Here is a 27,921-nt window from a genome sequence, read left to right on the forward strand (position 1 = left end):
TCTGATAAATATTGATGGAAGAAGGTAATTGAGTTGTGTGAGAGTGAGACATTATTAGTTGATAATATTGGTCAGAAAGTAGTAATATTGAAAATGATTATGGGTTAAAAAAGGCATGGGTTGACACAGATCCAAGGTCTGTGTGTCGTCCCACGATATGATGATGGAGCATTATTTGAAAAAGAAAATGATAAGGGGTGAGGGGTGAGGGGTATATCCGTCATTGGAGAGGGAGGGAATGGAATCTCTGCCTTCGAGGTCCTTGTCTTGGGGGGTTTCCCTCTCCCACCCCAAGACTCGTGGAAAGCACCAATCAATCATTCACTGCACTTCATTGGCGTTGCTGCCTTCCACCCACGTGTTATCACAAAAGCAGATACCTCCTACCTGGCTTCAAGTAATTTTAAACCTCTTTCATCATCAATATTCAATAGTACTGTATTACTTTTTCTACTTAATTTTAATTAAATACTAATCCAAGGATTCATCATAGTACATTGAATGAAAAGCCATTCATTCATCCACGCGTTCTTGGTGTTTTGGTTTAACTTGAAAGGAGTGAACACCTGTAGGCTGTAGGTACCAATTCCTTTGTCGCAGCTAGTCAAATCATATAAAATTTACCTCTAAAAAGAAAAGGAATTGGAATCGTCGTTTAAGTTCAACTAATTCACACGTCAAATTTTACCAAACGAGTAGGCCCCTAAACTAATACAAAGCGCCACCTGGCGTTTCTCTAATAAAACTATAAAAGACAGAGTACCGTTGCTTACGTACCTAGGTTCCTACACGTCACATACACAGAGGGGGAGGAATCTAGTGCAGCCGAATCCAGCGTGGTACTATAAGGACGGTCCAATCACACAGGTCATAGAGTGAAAAAGGAGTAATTGAGAAAGCGGGTGCAGGGCTGCACGAAGCAGAGGATGAAAAAGGAGGCGTGATGAGGAAAAGAAACGTGTGGAAGGAAGATCAATGGAGGGGACAGGTGGAGACGCAGTTCGTGCCTCTCTCTTTTTTTCCTTTCTCCACTCACAATTCACAATAGATGCGTGTGCCATCAACAAAACTTACATTTTCCTCACACGTGTCGCTGTCTCGCCTCTCCTTTCTGCTCCTTTTATCGCCTCCTCGCTTCTTTTTCTTCCCCCCTCTTCTCTGTCTGCTCTCTCAACCACGACACCGTTTGCGATGGAGGAGGACGAGCAACTCGAACGATTCCACTCCGAGTTCGCCTCCACCAGTTCCGGCTCCGCCATTTCCTCCACCGACGATTTCCGCAACCTCACCAGCTCCGGCGACATTTCCTCCATCAGCAGCGGCTCCGGCGAGATTCCTCCCGTCGCGGCTCTCGCGCCGCCGCCCAGGGACAAGTGCGTCGGAAGGACTAACAAGGGAGTGAGTTGGGGACACACTTCGGTGATTGGGAGGCGGAAGGAGATGGAGGACGCCGTCGCTGTTATTCCGGGATTCATGTCTCGCACCTGTTATCATGTCGGCGGTTGTACGGCTCCCGGCTCCAGATCCTCCTGTGAGATCGCTCCACTTCATTTCTTCGGCGTTTACGACGGCCACGGTGGCTCTCAGGTACGGTTACATCTCCTTCTTTCAATTATTTATTTATAAATTATAATTATATACTCAAGTTTGAAAGATTGTGACTACGCAAAGATTAATTTTATAATTAGTATGAATGTTTTTATTGCTATTTTTCTGTAAAAATGGTATCGGAATGAATTATACTGGGAATGTGGTTGGTGGGTGCGTTGCCTAGAACGGCCACGTGTTATAGGCAGAGTGGTCCATACGGAGAGAGATAAATTCACGGTGCTTTTCATTTTGGTGTGACACGTGTAAATAGACCGTGCATAATAGGGGCGTGGCCCTTTTCTCTTCTAGGACAGATACTTGTACTAATTAAGAATGGGATTAGTTAGCGTGACTGAGATCTGACGTGGTTTCTATCACAGACAAATCATCACCTTGTGCCGCTGCCATTCCAAGGTTTTCAAAGAGTTGGGTTTGGGTGAGTATTCGATTCTAGAAAACAAAAACATTCTGTTACAAAAAAGGTCCGGTGTTTTTTTAACAAATTATTTAAAACATGCATTGAAAATCATGTGAAGGGAACTATTACGCTTTTATTAAAAAAATTATTGCTTAATTTTTTTGATGAGACTCTAAAGACACTAGTTAATATTTTTCTCTAGTTTTTTTTTAAACGTATTTATTTATTAAATTTAACTAAGATATATTGACAACATTAATTATATGATATATTAATTATAAATTCTTTAAAAATATGCATTTTAGTTGATTACGATATACACATTAATTAAGAAAGAGAAGTCTTATAAAACCAAGTTTAATATATATATATATATATATATATATATATATATATATATATATATGAAAATTTTAATATTATCATCTAAATTAATTATTTTTTTTATACTTCTTATGAATTAAATACTCGAGTCTTGTATATGAAAATGGATATAGTTTTAATTACTTTTATTTCTTCTCTCATATAAAACTATTGACAATTATTATATTCAGAAATTACTCTTATTCTACACATTCTAAAATATTAAATGAAAGTATGTTAGACTTTAATATAAGGAATACTTTTAAAATTATAATATTAAATAAGGGCAAGTTAATTAGAATTTACTTATATTTTCATTAAATGAATTAGATTGCAAATTCATCTAAACCGAGTCCAATTCAACTCGCATACACCGGTACCCTACTTAGGGAGAACGAGGGTGGATCGGAGGGGAAAGGTTGGGCCACGAGGATGGAAGGATTAGCTTTTTGTCGAAAAGAAAAGGTGTATTGTTCATGTGTGAGTAAGTGGGACCTACGCTCATTATGCGCCTTGGCACTACTTTTGGCATATTAGTATGTTGGGTCTGACTGATGATGATCGTTGTTAGTCTGCTTTATTCATAAAAATATTATGTTCTTCTGAATGCCAATTTCCAATATATATTATAATAAATGGCATAACACAATCGTTTATGTCACTAGATTTAATCTCAATTGTTGAAAACATTATTCTTCGAATGTATAAAACGATTTTGTGTGTTGGGTACCGAACAAATAAAGTTTATGTGGAACTTTCTTATCGAAGAAAGATTTATGCTATCCACACTTCTCTGCAGATAAGATTCATGCTTTAGTTAACAATTTTTCATTTTAATTTTAGGGATTCTTTTTCACCAGAATATTGTCATTCTCGAAACACCTTTGGTGTTGTTTAGTTACATGAAGCCGATCATCGTATCATATGTGACGTTTAGGACTAATCTTTAAATAAAAAAAGTAAACGTCTACTATGGAACTGTCAACAAAAGGTCATTTAACTGCACCCGTTTTTATGTATTTCAAACTCTGAATCACGGAAAGCATCATCTCTATTCTCTACAATTCTCTAGTATCTTTGTATGCTACTCTGTGGTGTAGCCATATCGTTATTTTGTATTTGAAGTGTATGGGAAACAGGTGAGTTGTGTTGTGTGTGATCTTTGATTCTAGTCGAACGCATGTCAAATTTGGTATTCATAAACACAAAAATCTAGCCAGGAAGTATCTGGCCGTCCAGATGAAGTTAACACTCTCTCATACCCTTTTTATAAGATCCCTTCTAGAAATATTTGAACGTCGTCATTAATACAGGACTCATTACAAATTGTTAAGTATTTATTTTTTTAACCCTTCATGACTAGCAAACTTTTCTAATATCTCTACAATTGATATATGACAGTAAAATTTGACTTTAAATAAGGATAAACTTAAAATGTTGTGATAATTTGTTCAACTGGATTCGTTTGATTTGGTTAAATAAAGATCAGTAGTTTACCATGAGCATATCGTGGTAGTTTACCATACTCCTAACATATGTGGTAATTTCATCCTAGGTGGCTAAGTTTTGTGCCAAGCGAATGCACGATGTTATAGCAGAGGAGTGGGACCGAGAAATGGCAAGTGCAGCTGAATGGCAGAGAAGATGGGAAACCGTATTTGCTAACAGTTTTGACAGGACTGACAATGAAATCCTATCTGACACAGTTGCACCAGAAATGGTAGGATCTACTGCCTCTGTAGTGGTTCTATCTGGTTGCCAAATTATTACATCCAACTGCGGCGACTCAAGGGTAGTTCTTTGCCGCAGGACACAAACAATCCCCCTAACAGTGGATCAGAAGGTAAGGTCTAGTCATTACCCACATATCTTCGTACTTTGATTTAACTTCGACCATATATGGTCATGTGTTTCGTTTAAGGTTTCTTGAAAATGGAAAATTATGCAACAGATAATGCCAAATTATCTTTTTCTGTCATGCATTCTTTAATTTTCATGTGTATGGAAGACAAGTTTATTGTCAACTAATGCGTAAATAAAAAGATAAAAGCAGTTCACCTGTACTGCTTTGGAAATTTTCAGATAATTGTAACTAATGAGAAGGGATCTTTGAAAATAAAAAAGAAAAAACTCGCCTATGCAGCCATGTTCGAAACAAGGGACGGATGTAAGGAGGGTAACTCTAAAATACATCTTTAAAAAATTGTATATATTGATTTTTAAGTTTTTGTATAAAATATATAATATTATAATTAAATTATGTTATTAAAGGTATTTTGTACTCCCTCGTTTTAATTTCATTAACGGAATTGAGATACCATTGTCCTTGTTTGTACAGCCGGATAGACAAGATGAACTCTTGAGAATTGAAGGAGGTGGAGGAAAAGTCATAAACTGGAATGGAGCTAGGGTGTTTGGTGTTCTTGCCATGTCCAGGGCCATAGGTACCTTGATTTATCTTCATATCCAATCTTAGGTTTTAAGACATTGCGCGACATGATTTCTTCTTTTGAACTATTGATTAAGGCACCAAGTTCCTTTCAACAATAATATGGCCAATAATCTCTTGCTATGAGGCAATAAACGATGCAAACGACTATAATCGTCTAGTAATTAGGGATTGTTCCCAAAATGATTTGGATCATGTGAACCCTGTGATTATTGTAATAATCTATGCTCCTGTACAATGATAATCTCCTTTCTAGTGTCACCATAAATAAGTCATTAAAAGAAAGAAAAAAAACGTGTAGATACAGAAACTCGTTGCATTAGCTGCCTGATAAGGGACATGTGAGAGAGTTAAATAAGGAGAACTGAGCACGTGTTGAAAACCTTCTAATTTGTCCTGTTACTTGGAAATGGTCCGAGGTTGGGTGTCGTGTCGTTAGATAACACACTAATTGAGGAAGCTGGTAAGTGATGACAACGGGAAAATGCATCTATCGAGAATTAAATAAAAGGCATCTAAACTATAAGTTATTTATACACCAGCTATTAAAACTTGGGTGGTGTTTCATTCAGTTTTTTTATACTTTTTTTTTTAATCTTTAAAATGAGATGCTGGGTAAACACAATTTTTGAAAATTTCTTAAAAATTAACTAGAATAACTTTTATAAAAAAAAAAACGTAGCTTTTTGAAAAAGGAACTTTTAAAATAACATTTGGCTTTTCTTCTCTCTGTCCCAGCTCTCTCACTTTCTCACCTTGTTCTATCTCTGCTATGTTCTCTCTCCTCCCGCTCTCTTTCTTACTGTTCTCTCTCACTCCTCCTTCTCATGTCTTCTCCTTTTTTTCTCGGTTAAACAACTTCTACTTTGATTCTAAAGCTCTTATTTTGAAACTTATTTTTAAGGTAACTTTTAAGAAAAAAAAATTGAATCAAATATTGTCTTAATAAATGATACCTCTAGTAATTTTTTTTTATCATAAATGAATTTGATAAATCTAATCATTGACTCATGTGATCCATTGTGTTGAGATGTATACAATTTTACATAATTTAGACATTCTCGGATATGTAATTCGATAGCAATTATTTACTTATACTTCAAATATTATATCATATGTTTGAAGTATTAATTTTTTAATTGCGTAAAATTTGGCAGACTTAATCTATTTTATGAGTAGTCTATAATTGATCAAGCTTCTAAGAAAAAAGTAAGGTTGAACCAAAAATAACTTCGAAAGCTTGAATAATTTCCGTCTTTAATGGATACATACATACCTTCTTAGACTAGTTATCAACTAAGGTATCAAAATAGTGGGCACCATCAAAGAACTTTTCGTGCTTTAAGCAAACCTTTGAATGGACAAATTCCAAAATTTGGTTTCTTCTTTCTGGTCTTTGAAGGATCTTCTATGTTGTTTGCTTGGTAGGTAGTCTTTATAGAATGTAAGTAGCAACCCCTTTACATTTGAAAAATGATGTCTTTTTTTGGGGCTGGAAGAGGGGGGGTTATTTCCAAACCATTATCACTCTCTTATTAATGGTCTATGTTATAATTCTTTGGTTGCATCCTTAGTAACATTTGTCTCTCCTTTGCATATCTTTCTCATCATGATGTGTTTTTTTCCCATTAGCAACAATCATGCTTCTTCTACTATGTTCGCATTTGCAAGCATCAAATTGATTTATCATCCTAACCGATTTCCCATGACCTCGGCTGTATTGCTCACCCTTCCTCAATTTTCAACAAGATTGGCTTAGATTGATTCATTAAGCCTTTTTTCCTTTCATCTTGACTCATTATTTAGCAAACTGTCTGTTACAGCATCCATGTTAGCCTTTCATCTAATAGTGTTAATCCATGATAACTATCCAACTCCCAACTATTAGGCAGAGAAGTGAGTAGCCAAAGAATTTGTAATTCATCATCCTTTCTTTTTTCATTTCTACCTTTGTCAGCTGATTAACATTCCTTTGAAGGTAATCAAATGTTCGATCATGGTTTGAATGTTTATATAATCTAACTTTACCAATCATCTAACAAGATAAACTTTGTTCTTGAGAGTCTTCTTTTGAATCTAAGATTTAAGTTACATTCACAACTCATATGCATTGGTATAAGTAGATACACGTTTGAACAAAATTCTGTCAATATATTTTCAATTATAGCAATAATTTTATGATTAAGAAGCTCCCAATTTTTGTCGGTCTTTCCCGTTAGGGTTCTTCTACTGGATAACTGGTTTACACAAATCTTTGCATTATATGGTCTTCCATGGTTGAGTTAGAAATAATTATCATCAATTAGCCTGAAGATGTCCCCATCACAAGTTTGAATTGCGCAAGATAATAACTGCCGCAATTTGGAATTTGCTGACTAAATTCAATAATGTCTCGTCTATATATTGCCATTTCGCAATATTCTACAGAGACTAAACCTAGACACTAATGATTGATTCTTAGGTTCTGGGTTTTGGGACATATAAATGTCATTGTTTTCTCCTACTGTTAGTACTCACGAGAAAGATCCAATCTAAAAGGCCGGCTTATTAAGTACGTGTTTGAACACAAGTCCAAAACGTAAATTGAATCATAAAATAATGATCATGATGCGAAAGCTACACCTAGTAGTTTTGGCGTGATAAAATAAATCACGTTAAAAATTTAAACCAAACACACACTAAACGGGACTCTAGCACCTACATTCTTATCATTAGTTTTGTCCCAATCTACCTGATAGAATAAATATTATTAGCTTCTTAATGCTAAACTTATTTGCTGCATGAAAGTTAGACAACAAGAGGCTTACCCTCAGACTGCTGCAATAGAGTTAATCATTATGTTCACTTTCCTTTCTAATGGGACAAACTGTAGCTATATTCCTTGTTAGTCAGAATTATTTTCACATTTCCTGAACTTTAGGTACATTGAGTTGAGTCGGCATTGTTATTGACTTTTGGATCGATGAATAGTTCTCGTGACTCATCCAATAATCATATTAAATTTTGGCTGGATTGTTTAAAACTTTTACTTTAATATTTAGTTCTTTTACTAGCACGAGAGTTGTTAAACATAGGAGCTGGGGGGGGGGGGGGGTGTGTGATATGATGATTAAAGGATTAGAATTTTAAGAGCATGATACTCTATTCTCTTTAAACATAAGTAGGTGAGTTGGAGGTAGGGCTTGACATATGGGCCTAGTTGACTCATGTAAGCCTAGTATAAAATAGAGCATTGTTAAACGAGTCAGATTCCGGAACAGTTGTTCTCACACTCGTGTTTGTTAAGTTCACAATCTATCTTTTTGTGGAATTTTATTTTAGGTTTAATATATCCTTTGCTTTCAGAACTATTTTCAAAATTTCAATTAGATTTTTAACTTAAAAAGAAATTTGTAATTAGGTTCTTTATCTATTTATATATATTTGGACAACTATATTAGATTATTATTTTGTGTCATGGTCCATATATATCAAGAACATTTTATGAAATTTCATGGATTGTAAATAAATTTCTATCATTGAGGATTAAATTATAAAAATGTAAAAAGATGAAGGACCTAATTATAAATTAAATTAATTTAAAAACTTAATTGAAAATTTCTAAACTGTTTATACAACAAATAATGTATTAAAAATATCATTGATGAAATTACATTTTTGTTGAACTCCAAACATAACAAAAACATTTTTCATTATGTATGACTTCAAATTACACAAGAGAAATGTATTTTCGTTGTGTATTTTGAATTTTTACCTATATCAATACATTTTTCATCCATTATGAATACCTATATTAATACTTATAACTATACAATTAAAAATATCATTATGAAATAAGTCTAACAAATATAAAATCCAAAATATAATACAAAATATGTCTGACAAATGTCAATAACCTTCCATATAATTTGAAGAGACAAAATCTAATATAAATCACCCTTAAAGCATAATCAAATACATCAATCATCAGTGTTGTCCTCTTCCTATGATATGTGCGCTTTGTTGAAGTTAGAGTTATCAAATGAGTGAAGTCAATGGTTGTAAAGCAGGTTGGCTTGACCTAGTTTGAATTTCTTATGAATCACTTATTTTATCTTTATTATAAAAACTCCAGCGATAACATTTGCATTTACTTTGAAAACTTGTTCTATATGTAAATAGAGAAGCAACATCAAGATCTAAAATTGTTTGTGTACATACAAAGATTCAGGTCATTTATTGTAAAAACGTATTTTGGTATTCATAACACTGGATTATATAGGCTACATGCGTGTAGTTTCTATGCAAACTTTGTGTTTATTCTTTTCTTCTGTTGTAGAAACTATAGACAGTCTTCCAAGTTGAATTAGGATTTGGACATCTTTGAAAGAAGTCTATAACTAGTCCTGTATTTACCTTAATGATAATGTTTCAGGTGATCGGTACTTGAGACCATGGATTATTCCAGTGCCAGAGATAACTTTTACAGCCAGAACTGACGAGGATGAGTGCTTAATTTTAGCAAGTGATGGACTTTGGGATGTAATGACCAATGAAGAAGTTGGGGAAGTGGCACGCCACATTCTTAGAAGGCGCCGCAGATCTTTGTCAATGGAGGAAAAGTCTCCTGCACAAGTTGTTGCTGACAGCCTGACTGAAATTGCATATGGTAGAAATAGTAAAGATAACATTTCAATCATAGTTGTTGATCTGAAATCAAAGAGAAAACGTCAGCAAAGGCCTTCTTTAATTTCCTAAGAATCTGATTCTCTTAAATTTTTTTCAATCTTGAGAAGGGCAAAGAGACGATAATCAAGTTGTAGAGTTGATCTACAAACAAACCTTTCTTCTTTTTTTTTTTTTTTTTTTTTTTTTTTTTCTGATGACCCCATTGTTACATGGTATCACATCAGCTTGTGTTTCTCCTAACCTGTTGTACAGAGTTTATTGGCAAAAAGAATTTGCTTCATGACAAGTGAAACTAGCTAGGGCCATGTTTGTTATAATGAAGTTTAGATCAGTACTCATTTTATTTTATTTATTTTCCATTTGGTCCTGATTCCTGAACGGTTATGTGTGGATTAAAGAAAGATGAGACGGCGGAAAACAAAATGCAATGCCATCAAATTATTATTGTTTGAATTGTTTTTATTGAAAGAAATGGAATAAAAGATTATGGATTTTATTCCATTTCATTGCATTCATTCAATACTTTCATTTTTCTTTTCTTTGATTTCAACATACGGTATCACACTATGTTTTCTTAATTATGTTTATTGTTATAAACATAATTAAGTATTGTATTTTTCATTATTTTGTTGTTGTAGGTTTATTGTGGTGGAAGTTAGAGTTGTGATAATTGTGTGAGAGTTGGTCTAGAGAGGATTGAAATATACAAAGTAAATTCTGAGTAATATATATAAATTTCATAAGTTCATAATCCTCCTTTATATATATATATATATATATATTAAATATTGAGTACCTAACTTTTATTTAATGTTACCCTTAGATAGATATTGCTCTTTTTTGTTGCTGCTTGTGTTATAAGTTTAGGACACATGGTGGATTGTTACATATAAGATAAAAGTACTTTAAGATTTTACAATTATGAGATATTATCTGTTTTGTATTTAAGTTCTTACGGTTTTATTTTTGATCATCACTTAAAAAACTTTTTAATTATTCGAGTATATATGTGTTTTATAAATTGTTATTTCTTTTCTTATTTTATTGATATAAAACTTGTTTGTATTCTAACACATGTTAATTACAAAAGAAATATATAATTATGAGACTTTAACAATTTGATTTGATGTCATCTTTATTCCGATCAAGTGATCATATGCATGTTGTTTGTTTTGCAATATAACGGAAAAATTCATTGCTTCTCTAGTATGAAAGCATCATATAATTTGATTATCATATTATTTATATCTTTACATGATTGATGTCTATATCAGATGTTAGAATTAAGTAGGGATTAGAAGCCTAGTATAAGTCAAAATATGAATTAATCTGGTCTTGAGAGTAATCATATTTTTCTTTTTTCATTTTTTTATTTTAGGGATACAGATTTCAAAAGAATCAAAACATGAGACACGCAAAGACCAAGACATACATAGGTCATTCAACTTATAATATAGATAGTACTTTTTTTTTAGGTGTCAATAGACACCTACTTTATAATATACATTATTTATTTCTAGACAGAAAGTTTTAAAAATTCATATCTATATTATATCTCGTAATTTGTGTATTGTGATTGTTTTTAAAATATGATAAATAATAAAATTATATAATAATAAATAATTATTAAAAATATAGATAATTATAAAATAAAACTTATAGAAAAGAATACAAAATTTGTAATATGTAAAAAAAAGTAATTATAAGGATAAATTTGGATAAAAATCGAGTAAACCAAAAAATTCAATCCCTTTTATCTATAAGGGAATCGAAATATTTCATGATTCTATATTTTATTTAATAAAAATATTTAATTATTAATATTAATTAGATTAACTGATATTATACTTAATCTTTAAATCTTAAAGTCTCAAATTTATATTTATAAGGATAATTAATTTTTAATATTATTTTTTATTATTTAAAAACTTAAAAATAAAATTGCCTAAAAATTGTGTATACTTAATTTAAGAATATCTAGTGAGATTGAAGTACTACGTACTTTTATATTTGTTTAATCTGCCTCTTTCATTTTGTTTTTATTTCCCGCTCGTCCTTTAATTTCTGTAACTTTTTTTTGCAGAATTTAAAGAAAAATAAAGATTAATTCTATTATACTCCTCCTCTAGCTCTGTTAAATAATTAATAAAAAAACAAAGGTGTTAGATTACAGTGAACTACAGATCTCAACAATCGTTATATGATGTCTAACACCAACGCAAAATTGTTTAACAAGCATCTAATTTATTGAACATCTCAAACACAAAAAAACTAATAAAGAATAGAATCGGATACCAACAGAGAATAAATGAGCCCAATTGCCCAAATACATTGTTCATCAACTCATCAACCTAAAAGCTAAAGTTACATTTTTAGATCACGTTCAGATAAATTCTTTATAAATACTTATAAAAAAAGAAATCAAGGGTATAAAGTTTGAAAAGTTTAAGGAATGACCAAAGTATTTATTCATTAACGTGTTCTTGCAATTCCAATTCCAATTTCTCGTCTCTTACTGTGTCCAGATGATGGTCGCATTTTCCACCAATCAGGAAGTTAAAAACTTGCCTCAAATTTCCTCTGGATGGTCGAGCATCTGTTGCAAACTTGCATACATATACAAGCCTTCGCTTCATATCCCATTTAGTGGCTTGTGTTGCACTGAAGGATTTTCCATCATCAAACGTACCTTAAAAAATAGGCGCAAACAACAGAGACAGATGATAAGTGATAGAATTAACCATGATCTTCATAAAGCATCAAAGCTTTCAATATTCAAGAATATACATGCACAGAAAAACCTATTTTGAGCAATTAACTTCACCTGGACTTATCTATTGCTATCAAATATACTCTCTTAAATATTGCTTGGAACATCATGCCTACTTATTCCAGAACCAATTTAAGCCTAATGACTTTGCGAGTTTCACCATGATGGACATGTAATGGAAACAAAATTAAGTAAAAATGCTTTATAAAGAAATGGAATGCCTACATTAGAGGTAGAATTATGACGTAATTTACTTCAACATCCTATGAGGTTATTTACTCTATTTGACAGTCAATTTTTCAGTATTTCAGTAAAAAATATGAAAATGTCTTCGCCCCAACTCCAACTCCTCCTCCTCTCTTTCTTCCTCTCAAATTTGATGTGTTTAAAAACATCAATTTTACATTGATTCTAACAAGTATCCTTGAAAATGGATATGATGAATATGCAACATTTTGATGTGTTGATTCTATAGTATGTCAGAGATGGGTTTCTTAATTAATCTTTTGTAACAATAACAATGTGAAATATACACATACACATATAGATATGCGTACCTTTTTCATCAAATAATGACATCAAGATTGCTAAACAAACACATACACTAATATCTTCCCCTGAAAAGCCAAGAAAAATAACATATTAGTTGTTTGGTACAACACACAATAATTTGCTTTTACACTACCAGAATGTTTTAGAAGGATTAAGGAAAGGAACCCCAGAGATTCAAAATGATAAGAGTTAGATAGAAGAAATAAGGATACAACAATAAAAGTTGAAAGGGTAGTGACTTCTGAACATAACTGAACACATTGTTAAGGTGCTTTGTATGCAGGAAAATATCATAGATACACGAAAACAGAAGATAAACCATACATGGGTGTCCAAGATCCTCATGTTTGGAGAAAGTTACTAAATAAAAGACAAACATGGTAATTTGGATAAAGAATTCCAAGAATCCTAGATGAAGATTTACAATGGCAAAACTTGTTTTTACTCTCTTTTGATGAGGGAAGGGGAGTAATTGAAATGCTTAAAAACTGCTGGGGATGGGACTGCTATAGAGACAGTGCTATCAATGACAATTGAACTGTTTTCAATCTATAAACAGACCAAAGTGAATGAATACATGTCATTTGGTTTCACACAAATCATAATCTACTTACTTAATAAATAAACAAAGTAGACAAAGGGTACTTCAGTTTAGAGCCATTACCATTATTACAACAAACTAGAAGTCTTTTTCCCCGGCTGAGATTGAACTTTGCAAAGCTCACCGCTTTAGGAAGATTATTTAATAAACAGAATCGATCAAACTTTGAAGTCTGGCCATCAAAGATTAAAATGAGCAAAAAGTTCCACACAAAAAAAAAATAACAGTAATACTAAAAGCAAGAGTTCCTTTCACTTATACTAACCACCATTGGAAGATGCAAATATGAGTCATCACTGGGAAGACAGACAGAGATGGACTCCTTATCACAATTCAATATGCAATCAACATCAGTAGCATCTGCAGCTGCACCAAACATGGTCGCTGAACATAGCCAGATAACTTTTTTGTAGAAGAAACTATGCTCAATGATGCTGCTTATCAAAAACAGACTTGACAAAAAGGCAACCAAAGTATGAATGTACTATAAATTTACCAACCTATTTCCATTTTACAGACCATCTGCTTTCAAAAAAATGTGATTATAAACTCAAAACAACATGGCATCCTCAAAAGAAATGCACCAAAGGATTATAAGATGCCATCAATTAACTAAAGCATACCAGCTTGAGCCGTGCCAACTGCCAAATTAGTTGAACCCAACCAAGATATTCCAAAATCTTCCGAAGACTCGTTGTCAATTACAACATTTGAAGCATCATAAGTCACCGATGATTCTTCATGTGAAAGAGAGGCTGACTTAAGGGATTTAACTGTGACCTGTGGCACATTTTCTCCCCTATAAGCACGGGATACTCTACTCTTTTCAACCATATCCGCAACCTTCTGGTTACACACATCAGGACCTGAGTTTATAAGATCATATACATGTTTCCAGAAAAGCCCAGGAGATAAGCCCCTAGCCCAGCTTTCTTCGTCATCTCCAGCACCTGGTATGTAATTCCAGCTGAACTCAGATGTAGTCCTGTGTTGGCTTATGCCAACTGATGAAGATGCCGACACAAGAATGATGGGTGTGAAGTCCCAAGATTCATGGTGAGGTACTTCATTTAACCATATGACAGTCTTCTGTGAAATCCAGAGAGGGCGCAACGGTTTCCTCAAGCAAGCAGCAAGGGAAGCAATATCAGCCCCACTTGCTTTCAGTAGCAGAGTCCATTCCTCTAACCGCTCCTCAATGGAAGCTCTTTCGGTTTGGGAAACCCACAGGGAAAGATGCAAGGAGCAATCCCAATCAAGAGCACTTTCATGACAACCATTAGAATCCTATTTTATGAAGACAAAGCAATCAATCAATCACATAGCTGGAACATTAACAATTTAATATAAGCAATAATATTGGCTAAAAAAACAGTTTTGATCTCTCATCTTATTTTTTATTCAGTTTGGTTTGTTAAGTTTAAGGGCATATTTGATAAACTGTTCTGGAAGTACTTTCGGGAGAAAAAAAATATGAAGGAAAACCAAAATAAGTTTTTAAAGTTAAAATCAACTAATGTACAAGTTAAAAGTAAGATTTTTGGAAAAACTTATAGGAGAGTTCGTAAAAATTAGCTTATGAATAAGTTAATGATTTTAACTTGTAGTGAAACTTTTTTTTTTCCTCTCTTAGAAGTGCTTTTGAATAACATTACCCAAACAAATATTAAATTGTCTGTTTCCATTAGACAAAGTTGATTTTTTTTCACCATTGTATCATGTTAAACAGGGTGACATATGACAAACAAAGTGAGATGTGCCTCATCATATAGGCAATTGTCAAGAAACTAACATCCCTAACTGAGAAAAGTAGCAATTAATATAAGATGAAAGACGAAAATTGTATTTAGCTTAGCAATAATGAAAAGTGAAAAGGCATGCACTCACACGAAAGTCCCTAATGGCACGATTGAAAACACAGGTCCAGATGGGTATAGTTTTGGACATGCTATCAGGGAAGCGCTTTCCTCTCCGAGTGGAATCAACGATGATGCAGCCACCCTTCTGCCCTAGCAAGCACCGACCCAGATGAAAAATCAGCAGAAAGGTTACGTCTTTGAAGAGTGTGAATGAAAAGGAAGCGTACCGGCGAGTTGGGCGACGTGGAGGTTGAGGCGTGCGGTGGTGAAGGAGCAGTTGTTGGTGTGGCCGTCGGTGGATTTGAAGTAACAGGTGGTGTGGAAGCGGCGGGAGTACCAGAGGCCGCAGCGGAGGTTGCCGAGGAGAGGGAGCTGCGGCCATAGCTCTGAGATTTCAGAGACGAAGATCGAGTCCTCGTATATCGATCTCAGTGCGTTATACAAACTGTTGTCTCTTCGCTTTATGCTTCTCGCTGCCTTGTAAATGCTTTGCTTTGCTCCTTCTTCCTCTGCATCCATAACTACTTCTCTCACCTATGGATCCTCTAACACAATCGAATCTTGTCTTGTCTCCACTTGTTCGCAAAAAGGAAAAAATGAAATCATCACCCATTGTTGCTTTTTCTTAATTAATATCGTTTAACAGTGTAAAACAGTTTTAAATGTGTTTTCAATTATAAATCATCTTTTATTATTTTATTAATTTTTATAATAATTATCTTAAAATTTATATAAATAATAATATATTACTGATTGAGAAAAAAAAAATTACACTAAGGTGCATTACCATTAAATCCTTAAAATATTTACCTTTTATTTTTATATTTTTAATAATATATCTATTAGTTATTTTTATACTTATTTTATATACTAATTAATATATAAAAAATTAAAGTGACTATTTATATATATAATTATATATAATAATATCAAATATAAGTCTAGGATTAAAATTCATATTACTATCTTATCTAGATCTTGTATATTAAATAATAAAATGAACTCTAACACAAAAATAAAATGACATAATATAATAAAATTAAATAGTTATAAAAAAATAATAAATAAATAAAAACATGTCGAGATAACACGATTGAAAACTTCAATTATGGCTAGTCAACGGGTTAAAACGGAAGGATGCAACAGAAGAATCCATTTTTTCACGCGTAAATCTCCATTTCTAGAAAAATTGGAGATCTCTATTTCACTTAATAAACATCAGACAGGAAAGGAAAGCTTGATGATATTAAAGATAAAAGTATGATGTGATTAAAACAGGTACTAATTCCTCCACAACATAGTGTCCACACCACACCTTTGAGAAACAAGTACAAAGCAACTTGATTGGATTTTAATATTTAGAACTTGGAATCTTGGCAGCATTTTTCAGGACTCCATTGGTTGCTGAAGAAGCTGGAGTGAAGGCCTTTCGTATCTTAAAGACATTCCAAGCAGTGTTAGCAGCATGTCCTGCAGTTGCAAACACATGCTCAGTAGCTTCCCCTGCGCTTTCTCCAAACCTGTTGCCCAAGGATCATGTATCAAATCAAATTCTAAAACTTACATATTAATATATAATGCAATTTTGTTACTAACAACACTTTATTTTTTCTAACCCTTGTTTTGACCACATGAGAGTTTTGGTATATGGAGATTTATTTAAGGATTTGACATCTTTTAATAGAGTTTTTTTTCATATATACTAGTTTGAAAATTAAATTCCTAATCAAATGCTTAAAAGATGAAATTATCTGTGAATCATGTTGCACTGTTAGTGACACACTGACACACGAGTTATACCAACTACCAAAGGATATGCCACAGTAAATGCCTATATATAGTTTGCATTTGATTGGATTCAAGGGAAAAGTGGAATCAATTATTTGAATTAGGTGCAGTTCATTTTAATGCATCAAGTGGTAATGAGATCCAACTATAAATTTCTGCTATATTGTTCAGCGAGTCAAACGTCCTTTACCTGTTAGATACCATGCTTGATGCAGCTTTGGAGGTGGCAGAAAGAGTTTGTTTTTCAGCAGCTTCAGCTGCATCGATAACCTTGTCTGTAGCATTAGAGAAGAAACAAAGAAGTGATGATGTTGCGGGTTATTAGAAACAAAAGCAATGTTATAAAGTTTTGTTTGACTTGGTTTTACTCACTGACTGCATCAAGAGAAGCCAACAGCACCTCCCCAGGAAGCATCTTTAGGAATGCCCTTCCTTGTTGGGATTTAACCACAGGAGCCATTAGTGACCCACTAACTATACCAACACCATTAAGCAAAGATTTACTTAGCTTTTCTGTCATCTTGGACAGCTTCCTCACTCTAGTATATATGCAAATACAAAACACAATTAATAGTTACTCATTCACAAGTGCACCAAGTAAATTGTGATTTATGTTTCTAGTCACTCTTTGAATACCGTTTGAGGTTTTTATTGATCTTGTTCTTCTTTGAGGCACTGGAAGTGGTGTTGCTCATGCTTTCCCTAGCCACAATACAATTTTTCTCACCTGCAGAACTATTTAGGATCGTTTCTCCTCCTTTCTGGACCTGGTGATTTTTCCACCAATCAAGTTTTAGCCAAAATTTAGTGGTATACTTTACAAATAGATTTTTAGTTGTTTTTCATTCTTTCTTTTTTCATTTTGTTCAACATTATTAGGTCGAAAATACTAGTAATACAATTTGTGACGTACTCTTTTTTAATACATTATCAGTACTTGAAATTCATTGAAAATCATAATTTTGTGAGTCTCATATCTTTTTTAAGAGTTTCAATTTTGATCTTGTAATTTTCAGTAAATTTTAAACAATAATAAATGTTTGAAAAAGTTCGATGCTAATACTCCTCTTTATCAGTCTTTCTGTCACAGTCAGACACTTCTAGCCACAAGAAATTTGAAGGTTTGAGCATCACACCATAAAAAGTAAATAGCATAGGGAAAACACTGAATGGCTCTAGTAATTTAACAAGAGAACAAAACCTTATTGGTGTAAGCATTGCTGCAGATGAAGATGCCCTTCACAATCTGACCAGTCCCTCCAGCAATTGCCTTAGCCAGAAAATGGTTGTAATCATCAACCTTTGGAGCAAACTCCCTCCAATCTAGATTGTTCTTCTTGCTCAATTTCAAGCCAGAAAAGCAAGAGTGGTCCTTTAAAAAAGAGTCCAGCAAACTCAAACTTCCGAAACTAGCTTCTGAAAAGGTCACACCATAGCTGAGAGGCTCACCATCTTTCACAGGCAAAGAAAACAGGTAATGGAGAGCATCAAGCTTCACTACTGGCTCATCCTTTGTCAAAGGCCATTGAAGATCATCTCCTACTTTTATGATTGTAGCCAGAGACACATTCTCTTCCAAGGTTTTGATGATCATGAACTGACCTTGAGCCAGTTCAAGAGCTTCTCCTTCATCCATCAGATAAACTTTACATGTTGGTATTTGTATGAGAACTTCTTGTTTGAGTGCTGAGTATTCTCCAACACTAAGAGGTATGGAGGATTCCATGGATGGCATAGTTGTGGAGCCACGGAAGCAGCACCCCATCACCGGTTTGAGTGCTTTGTCTTTCTTGGGAGCTATATTAATCGAGATAAAGGCAATGGGGAAAGTCTTCGTTGCTGTGGATTCCTTTGTTCGTTGCTTTATTCTGTTCCTGATGACCTTTTAGCTTCCCTCTAACATTATCAAACTAAGTAGTTTTGATAAAAAATAGTAGACTAGGTCTTTATTTTTTGCAATCATTGTGATGATTTAAAATCAGAGTTTAATTTTTATGTAGTGTTATGGAGTATCTTACAAAATAATTATTGTAAACATTAATTTAATTATTATATAAACTAATTTGTGATTACTATAAAACTTTTATATTATCAATGCATAAAATTCTTGCTATTAAGGTTATCAGTAATACAAATTATTTGCATAGAAAAATACTCATTTCAAAACTACAAAGTTTTGATAATTTTAAAAAGGACCCTAAATTCATTTTAAAAAACATCGTTCCAGATAGTTGGTGTTAAGGTGATATGACTTTCGGTGGAATATATTTCATGGAAAATATAGAGACCTTATTGAAAAACGTGCAATAGCATTACAGGTTACAGCTTGCCCCCAGTGTGAAATCAAAGACTTTTTTTTTAATAACCTGTGCATTATTTAATATTTTATTTGTTGAGTATACATTGAAATTTTCACCATGCAATTTTGCCCTCACTTCTTTCCTTTTGCAAGGCACTAATTGTTAGGAATATTAGGCAGTTCAAGGTTCTAGTTGTTTCTTTTCTTTCAACATTTCACCATTTCACAATGTGAGGTTTCTTTTAATTTCAGTTCAATATACTGTTATTTTAAGTTTTATTTGATAATTTTGTAACTTTTCATGTAATTGTTAACGAAGTAATACATCATTAAATGTTGTATCAACATAAAATCAAGTGACTCAGTAAAAAGAATTATATTCAAAGAGGTGACGGAAATAATGTGAATCGGTACCTGTAGAATCTGCAATTCATGATCACTGTATACCATAAATTAAATCATTGAACAGTTACAATTACAAAATCAACCCAAGGGAAAAGATTTGGGCTGAAAACTCATGGATTGAATGGGCAATGAAAAAATGGAACTACAATTCCTATCACACTCTAAAACAATCAATCATGAATGCACCAAACAATAATTGAGATCAATTTGATCTACCAACATCCATGCTTCCCGAGCGAGACAATTTGATGGCTGCATGAAGCTTGTTCCTAGTTATCAAATTTCTTGGGCTGATGCCATTGTGCCAAACTTCTGGACAAAGAACTGAGGAATGACCCTCTAGTAGGCATCCCTTTCTTTCCGTATAAATGTTTTCCTCCCAAATCTGTGAAAACGGGACCCATATCCTTGCTTCTTGGAGTTCTTTCAATCTGCAAAACAATTAAAAAGAAATGGGAATATATTCTGGTTAAGAAAACAGCTGCAGAAGTTCATCTTTTCTTATACAAAACAAGATTCTCCCCCAATAAGGAACTCACAGATGACATAAAGCCTAAACCAACTTACCTTGCTAATTTTTCCATCTTTCAAATAGTACCGAATACCAGACCAATTGATAGATTGAGAAAAATGAGAGCGAAATGCAGAAACAGGGTACAGAAAGTTATCCACCAGCATTGCGATGAACACCTGTTCAAAAGAAGTCACTTTCTAACTTTACCGACTAGTAGCAAGCCTGTTTAATATTTCACATCCTGAATATCATAATATTACATTCATATCCCCAAGTATAAATTTTTCTAACATATAGTTGCAAGTCGCAAAACCATGCATTACTTTCTATTTTATACTCGATCTTAATGTTCAACATGTTTATGTCAATTCTTTATGCGGCAGACCTACATCAATTATTCATGCTTTAAGTTTGATTCAACTTAAAATTATACTTGTTCTTTTTATCAATTTTTAGAATTTGTTGAGTCATAAAATACTACATTGTTTCCCTTGAATTATCATCATTACCTACACAATTTAATTGGCATACCAGGCTGGTGGATAAAGATTTACTCAAAGGAACTCAACTCTACAGTAAAAATGTACAAGACATTCAGGATAAACAATACCTCTCAAGTCTTTCCAAAACATTAAAAAAAAAAAAACCGAAAAATACTTACAAGACACCAATTATAGGAAGCAAGAGAGAGTTGTGGTGCCTCTGGAGACAACATATTGCACAGTTGGACTTCTATCCGTGTCAAGTTCCACATTGAAAGAAGTTCAACAAGAGTGCATATGGCTAGGAAGGTCACCAATGATAACCCTGGAAAAAAGCCACTTATCAAAATGCAAGAACTAATAATGTAAAGCTTAATGGAAAAAATCATCTCAATCAATAATGCAGTTCACCCGTTTGTGTTTACTTTTTGACAAGTCTTGTCTATTCATTGTAAATATGGAAATGTCACCAGCGAAAATGCAACATATAACAATGGGAAAAAGAATGTTATGGTTGGATTTAAATTTCATATCATCCCATTGCATTATTGAAAAAGATAATCCATACCATAAGATAGCAGTAAACATACAAGCCTGGTTTGTATGTTTATATAATATCCCACAGAAGTTAGAAGATAATGAAATCATAAAATAAATAGCATCTATACTAATAATAAAAGGGATATCCCCTTTTGGTGCCCATTTTTCTATTAGAGAATTTTAACCCCAGTTTATACAAACCTTCTCTGATTCTCCCCACAATTCACTCGCTATTGTTTTTTAAACAGCTTGCAGTTACTTTTTTCTCTCCCTCGGAAAAATAATTTTATTTTCAAAAAATATATAGAAGCACACAGTACCTTTTTCCCTCTGGTTCTTATAAAGTGCTTATATAATAAGTATTTTAAATTCTATATAACATGAATAAATTTCACACATGCTGATGAGTAGAGGGCTTCTAACACTGCAAATAAGTTGAACAATAACCCTGATTCAGCATCAGAACCCTGCCAATTTTTATCCATGAATCAACACACTAACAACCTACCTAGAAAAGAAAAGTAGTGTGCTCACCACCAGAAGTGTATGTCATTTCTTCAGGTGAGAACTCTTTACTGTAAAATCTTAATGCTGCAGCAACATGAATCATCGCCATAAGATATGGGGCTACAAATCCCCATGACAAATAGCAGTGGGTAGTAAACAATGCACGATTCATCACCCAATTAACACTTGTTGTATATGACTCCAAAACAAATGTTTGTTTCCTCAAGTAATTCCAATATCTACACATGTTAAAAAAAAAAAATTAAAGCATCAAATATGCAAAGAAAATTTAAGATGAGAAATAATCACAAACCTTCCAAAATTAAGATCACTTGCAAGGGGGTGAGGAAATACGGCAACTGGAGGAGAAGTAATGAGCCTTTTGTGAGCCCCTGTATGATACATTATAATAGTTGTTAGAATATTAGGATTCTTATTCTTTTAGGAGACTTCTTGTTTAGTAGTCTTATTTAGCTGGGCTAGTAATAAAATTCACAACAGTACTATTTGGCCTATATTATTATTATAAATAGGAATGTTAATAGTTAGTAGTTAATAGAAAACTTCACAATCTTATTAATGAAATACACACACACATTCTCTTTTTTCATTCTTTTCCAACTTCTCCTTATAATTTCAATAGCAATGAACAAACACAAAAAATAGGAACGAAATGCTACGGGGAAAAGTAGAAAACCATTAAGGAAAAAAAATAGTCTGTCCTAGTTGAATTACTAGAAGCCCATTGCCTTTCCTTAAAAAGTCAAAAAAATCAAAGAAGAAAATTTTATTGAGAAATTTTTTCATGAATATGGATCTAGCTCCTCTAAAGTGAGAGAATAAAGTGCAATAATAACCATTGATTAAAAAAACAAAGTTTGATATTATAATTAATTTTAAATTTTATTTTGCAAGAATTTAATTTTATCAGAAATCATAATAGTTGATTTTATAATCAACAATTGTAAGAGTGCCCTTTATCTTCTAAAGTGCACACCCTCACTTTAGAAGAGTCAAATCCTATATATATATATATATATATATATACACAAACACATGTGTGAGTGGAGCAGTCTCTTGCACAATGAATTTAATTAAGAAAATATTACCCAAAAGTAAAATACTTCCACACGACGTAAGTTTTCTGCAAATTGGGCATAAACGAGCATCAAAAAAGTACAAGAAACTACTCTTACATTTGTCAAATGTCCAATACAGATAAAGTTGTTGTATATGAAGACAAAGAATTAGCTCCTCCATGGATCAATTTTCAATTAATCATAATTTTCAATGACCAATACAGATAAAGTTGTTATATATGATGACGAAGGGTATATAAAAATCATTTGATAAGAGAACCAACAATGTACCTGATATGGCTGCAAGTGTCATGTCATCAGAATATCCACCATCTTTAAGTCCTGAGACTACACCATAACGATCTTGCCTAAAGTCATCAGCATGCATCTGGAGAAAAGATAAATAGTTAAAACATAAGTTTTCCTCAAAGCATCAACTAAGGGGGAAAAAAAAAATAATAAAAATAAATAAATAAAAGGTAAAAGCTACTTACCATCATGCACCCTCCCCACAGAAAAAATGTTTTTCCACCAGTTGCAAAGCCCATTGAACAAGGCTGTGAAATAATAATAATAATATTATTATTAATTATAAAAGTAAAAATAATATTAAACTGTTATAATTAAATCTTGTCATATATTATGATTTAAGAAAAACCTAAATGAAGAGTTATTTAATAAATTCTTAAATTAAAGTAAAATCAATTAGCAAAGTTTCATTTGAAGGTTTTATATATTTTGTACCAAATGGAAAATAAAAGAAAACACAATTTTATAACAAACATGTGGTGCAGAGATTGAAGGTATAAAGCCAGAGGAGCTTGTGTACCATATGGTATTCATAGATGCAATAACTCCCCAGGCTTCCAGATGGCAGATCAAGAGGATATCCGGTTTGAATAAATATCTGTTAAGCATCAAAGCAGTTAAGACCCTAATAAAATAATTCAGAGAAGTGAAATCATAATTATTCTAATTAAACACTTAAAAAGAATAACAATAAACAAATTTTAAGTTAGACCTCGGGGTTCTTTTCCATCTCACGAGTGAGTGCTCCAATTGATCCAGGATGTAGCCTAACATCATCATCCAAAAACAATACATATTTGCTATCTTTATGCATTGTCTCCACTCCAACCTGCCCAGATGTTAATGCTATGTAACACTTGTGAAATTTGTGAAATACATCTAGCAAGGACAATCTAGGAAATCAACAAGGATGAAAATGACCCAAAATTTTGATGTCCATAAGTTAACACAAGTCTTTCACAAATGTATTACTATTTGCCTAGCAAGTGTTATGTAGAGGAGATGCTTTCCAACAACTAGAAACATCACCATTTTCAACATAGACTTAGACTGACTTCAAATAAATATAAGGAAGATAAGGATAAGTTCTGAGTATAGCATGGCCTAAAGCTAAATTTTGTATTTGAAAAAAAAATAAAAAAAACTATCAAAATATATGTCAACCAAATTCCGTACCAATTGATTGTGAATTTTTTGACTGCAAGTTGTTGACAAACCAGCTACAACAACCTTAGCCTCAACATCATCCTGCATATAACAAACAGACATCAAATTTAGTGTGAATGAGGTGCAGACAGCATTAACGAATAAAGCCCAAAACACAGAACAACTAGCTCCAACAGGGCAGCAGGTCGAAAGCAATAATTGAAAGGACTATGGAGTTTAAGGCAGTAAAACTTAATATCAAATAATTACAGACATGAATGTGGAAAGGAAAAGAAAAGAAAAACATAAACATGAGAGAGAACTTGTGGGCTTATTTATACCTCAAATTCTTCTATAAGCCGTGATACAGCATGGTAAGCAGGATCATCTGTACTTTCTACCACAAAAAGAAATTCTATAGGGCCACCATATAGAGATGTTATCTGCGTTTAAAAAGAACAGAATCACATAAAAATAACATAAAATTGAGCAACAATGGTTAGTAGTTAACAAATAAACTTCAAGTGCTCCTGAAAAGTTATTAAAAATTACAACCAAATATTATTTACTATGCAGCAAAAATGAATAACTAATAGTACAACCACAATGCCAAGAAATCATACAATTTAAATTACAAATCTAGGAAAATGCAAGAGAAAGTATGTAAAATGCATAAAATTGTACAAGATTCAAATAAATTTCAATTTTCCTAGTTATAGCATATCATTCAAGAAAAAACTAAAAAAGCAACACAGAGAAACCAAAAAAAAAAAAAAAACCTTAAATAAATTCCAGGGGCATGTGTTCCACAAGTTCTCACCTGACTCCTCCAGTTATGGAGATTATGTTCTCCAAACCCTTTTAGGGGCATAATCACTGTTACTCTTGGAAGATTGACCTGATAGGAGTGCTCAAGTTCATTAATGTCATGACAAAGGAAAGAAAAGCTATTGCCCATCTTCATACAATCCTTCATTTGTTTGATCTCTCTGTTCCTGTGAGGGGAAAAAAACTGTAAATTTCTTGCAAATGCGACAATGAAAATATTTCCAAGCTGTTTGACATCAATGACTACCTGACATAAGCAGCACAAGCCCACCCAAGAGCAAGTATTAAGCAAATTAAACATCCCTGAAGAGCAAACATAAAACTCAGGTTTTCATTCATTGGTATCAGGATTTTCCCCTTAAAAATTCAGGAGGAACTCTAAGAAAGATTTCATTGCAAGGAAACTTATATAAACAATTATCCTGCAATAATGAAATGCAAGAGCTATATTATCATATTTAACACTGCCACTAATACTCACGGACCATATGCTGACACTGAAGGTTCCATTACCCCCTTCATTGATTCCACTTCATTCAACAAACATGGAATTTCACAACAAGAGCTTTATATGCAGCTCAAGGAAAAAACCCTATCAACAATGTAGAACTTTTCTACATGTGGATTTAAAGCCTACACCGGGATATCCCAACTAAAGGGACTATGGATGTCAAATCTGTGAAAATGACAGGTGGGAAGCATTCCACAAGCTGATATTTCCACTAAATAAAATGTGAAAAATATTCCACAGAGAAAATAGAGATTGCACAGATAAATCTCACGCTTAGAGTTAGAACTATAGTTGAATTCCATCCACATCCTATCAAGTTAAACTAGGTCACTTTTCCAAGCTAAAACCAAACCATTCAACCCTCTCCCGGGAAGCAGAAAACGGAATCAACAGCAACCCAGAACATAAAGAAATTCAAATTCAAGAACTCCAATTGCCCCAATTTGCTAAACCAAAAACACTTTCGGGAACTACTTGACTCAGACATCGCCACTTTAATCTACCTTTTCACCGTAACCACAGAAAAACAATACACAAAAAGGCATAATTCTCTATCGTAACCAAGCAGAAAAAGTTTTGGCACAGAATACTGAAAAGTGAAAAGCAACAAGTTCACATTGTGCTGGGAAAGAAAAAAAAACATTAATATATGTTGACGAATCGAAGAGCAACAAAGTAATAACCGGGAAGACCAAGTAAAGAGAACTGAGAGCAATGGCGGTGTAATTGAAGAATTGGACGAAAATACCCCTGAAAGGTGGATAAAAAAGAGAGAAGTAGAAAACCTGGATCTGAAAGAAAACGGCAATAGGAGCACAAAAAGCTCTGCTGAGAGAGAAGAGTAAGAAATCGAAGGAAGACATTGCCATGTTCTCTCTCTCTGAAGGAAACGTATTTGCCTCAAGAGGAGATGAACAACTTACAACATTGAGAGAGAGAGAAAAGAAAACAACAGAGCTAAAGAAACTTAACTCTCAAGGATAGCAGCTCAAATTTAATTTAAATTCAAAATACCATCATCGCTATCACTCATCATTCCTCAATCCTCATGTCCAAATATTATATTTTTAGGGTTCTTTACTTCATAAACTTTTCTAAATATATTTATAATAAAACAAAAATAATAAAAATACAATTATTTTTTATGAGTTAATTAATGTATAAGTCATAAAAATTATGTTATATTAATTTCTTCAAAAAATTATTTTTTAACTAAAAAATAAAGTTAAATTTAGTTAATTTTAATTTATAAAAAAATATTTCATTTTCATTTTTGTTCTTATAAAAAAAATTATTTTAACATATTTTAAATTTAACATTATGATATTTTTAGCATGATTAATTCTATATTTTCTTATATAACAATTGTTAGTTTGTATTAAAATATTTTAATAGTGTGAAGTTAAACTTCAATCCATTTAAAGGATGCACATCATCTTAAATTTAAAATATGTTGTTATCATTAATTATTATTAATCAAATAAAAGTATTAACATTCTTAATTAGTAATTATAAAACTAATTCTTTTAAGACTTAAAAGTTAATTTTAAAAAATCAATACACTTGGTCAACATATTCAATGAAATATTAAATATAATTTAATATATATATATATAATATCTTTTCTTTCACCGGAAAATATATATCTTAAAAATATTTAAAAAAATCTAGAAGAAACAAGATAAAAAAAAAAATATATATATAGCTTGTGCAAACGTTAAATATTTATTATATATTATTAAATTTAAAATAAATTATGTATATAAATAAAAATTTATTTTAATATATAAATTATATTTAAATTTTTAAAAATAAATATTTTAAATATATAAATTATTTTATTTTATTTATGATAAATAATATATTATAATATGAGATTATTTTTATTTATCTTTAAAATATTAAAATTTAATTTATAAATAATTATGATAAAAAAAAATTAAATTAGGTATAAAATTAAAAAAAATCTTAAATATTTTTTATCAAATAAAAATTCTTAAAATTATCTTTATATAAAATAGATATTAATGTTTTATTTTATATATAGGTGATTGATATAAAAATAGTATGAATATATGTTTTTATTCGTATAAATATATATATATATAACTATATTTTCCATTTTAAAAGATTGTAATCTACTTGTCCAAAGAAAATTCCTTTTTAATGCAAGTTCGTTGTTTTAATTATCACTTTTTTTTTTTTATTCCTTTAAATAACTTTTTGATTCTTCAAATATTACA

The 27,921-nt window shown here is 32.3% G+C and overlaps 4 protein-coding genes across 7 annotated transcripts; 1 reads left to right on the forward strand and 3 right to left on the reverse strand.

The window, feature by feature from the left end:
- The first annotated feature begins 657 nt into the window (after positions 1 to 657).
- On the forward strand, positions 658 to 9,836 carry LOC109799395 (putative protein phosphatase 2C 6). Its single transcript, XM_020359941.3, has 4 exons — positions 658 to 1,587; positions 3,927 to 4,214; positions 4,710 to 4,815; positions 9,235 to 9,836. The coding sequence occupies exons 1-4, from the start codon at positions 976 to 978 to the stop codon at positions 9,555 to 9,557; spliced, it is 1,329 nt and encodes a 442-aa protein (XP_020215530.1). The 5' UTR covers positions 658 to 975; the 3' UTR covers positions 9,558 to 9,836.
- Positions 9,837 to 11,760: 1,924 nt separating this feature from the next.
- On the reverse strand, positions 11,761 to 15,912 carry LOC109799736 (initiator tRNA phosphoribosyl transferase family protein). Of its 2 annotated transcripts, none has more exons than XM_020360359.3 (7): positions 15,498 to 15,912; positions 15,299 to 15,420; positions 14,035 to 14,698; positions 13,677 to 13,771; positions 13,475 to 13,583; positions 12,816 to 12,875; positions 11,761 to 12,177 (listed from the first exon to the last, which is right to left on the reverse strand). In XM_020360359.3, exons 1-7 carry the CDS (start codon positions 15,787 to 15,789, stop codon positions 11,954 to 11,956), a joined length of 1,566 nt encoding a protein of 521 aa, XP_020215948.1. In that variant the 5' UTR covers positions 15,790 to 15,912; the 3' UTR covers positions 11,761 to 11,953. The 2 variants fall into 2 exon arrangements, with proteins under 2 accessions (XP_020215948.1, XP_020215947.1); XM_020360358.3 differs by having other exon boundaries at positions 13,677 to 13,777; positions 15,498 to 15,907.
- Positions 15,913 to 16,495: 583 nt separating this feature from the next.
- On the reverse strand, positions 16,496 to 18,823 carry LOC109799641 (senescence/dehydration-associated protein At3g51250). Its single transcript, XM_020360241.3, has 5 exons — positions 18,260 to 18,823; positions 17,695 to 17,825; positions 17,431 to 17,597; positions 17,249 to 17,333; positions 16,496 to 16,790 (listed from the first exon to the last, which is right to left on the reverse strand). Exons 1-5 carry the CDS (start codon positions 18,821 to 18,823, stop codon positions 16,622 to 16,624), a joined length of 1,116 nt encoding a protein of 371 aa, XP_020215830.1. The 3' UTR covers positions 16,496 to 16,621.
- Positions 18,824 to 19,755: 932 nt separating this feature from the next.
- On the reverse strand, positions 19,756 to 26,685 carry LOC109799647 (Nucleotide-diphospho-sugar transferases superfamily protein). Of its 3 annotated transcripts, XM_020360248.3 has the most exons (14): positions 26,464 to 26,675; positions 25,415 to 25,470; positions 25,160 to 25,334; positions 24,681 to 24,782; positions 24,370 to 24,441; positions 23,906 to 24,022; positions 23,714 to 23,791; positions 23,379 to 23,441; positions 23,176 to 23,272; positions 22,119 to 22,197; positions 21,833 to 22,044; positions 20,938 to 21,083; positions 20,330 to 20,452; positions 19,756 to 20,193 (listed from the first exon to the last, which is right to left on the reverse strand). In XM_020360248.3, exons 1-14 carry the CDS (start codon positions 26,545 to 26,547, stop codon positions 20,032 to 20,034), a joined length of 1,566 nt encoding a protein of 521 aa, XP_020215837.1. In that variant the 5' UTR covers positions 26,548 to 26,675; the 3' UTR covers positions 19,756 to 20,031. The 3 variants fall into 3 exon arrangements, with proteins under 3 accessions (XP_020215837.1, XP_082925167.1, XP_082925168.1); XM_083069041.1 differs by lacking the exon at positions 25,415 to 25,470 and having other exon boundaries at positions 26,464 to 26,622; XM_083069042.1 differs by lacking the exons at positions 19,756 to 20,193; positions 20,330 to 20,452 and adding an exon at positions 20,459 to 20,846 and having other exon boundaries at positions 26,464 to 26,685.
- Positions 26,686 to 27,921: the final 1,236 nt, after the last annotated feature.

This window comes from Cajanus cajan, chromosome 2 (genome assembly GCF_000230855.2).
Source record: "Cajanus cajan strain Asha chromosome 2, NIPB_CcT2T_4, whole genome shotgun sequence".
NCBI lineage: Eukaryota > Viridiplantae > Streptophyta > Magnoliopsida > Fabales > Fabaceae > Cajanus > Cajanus cajan.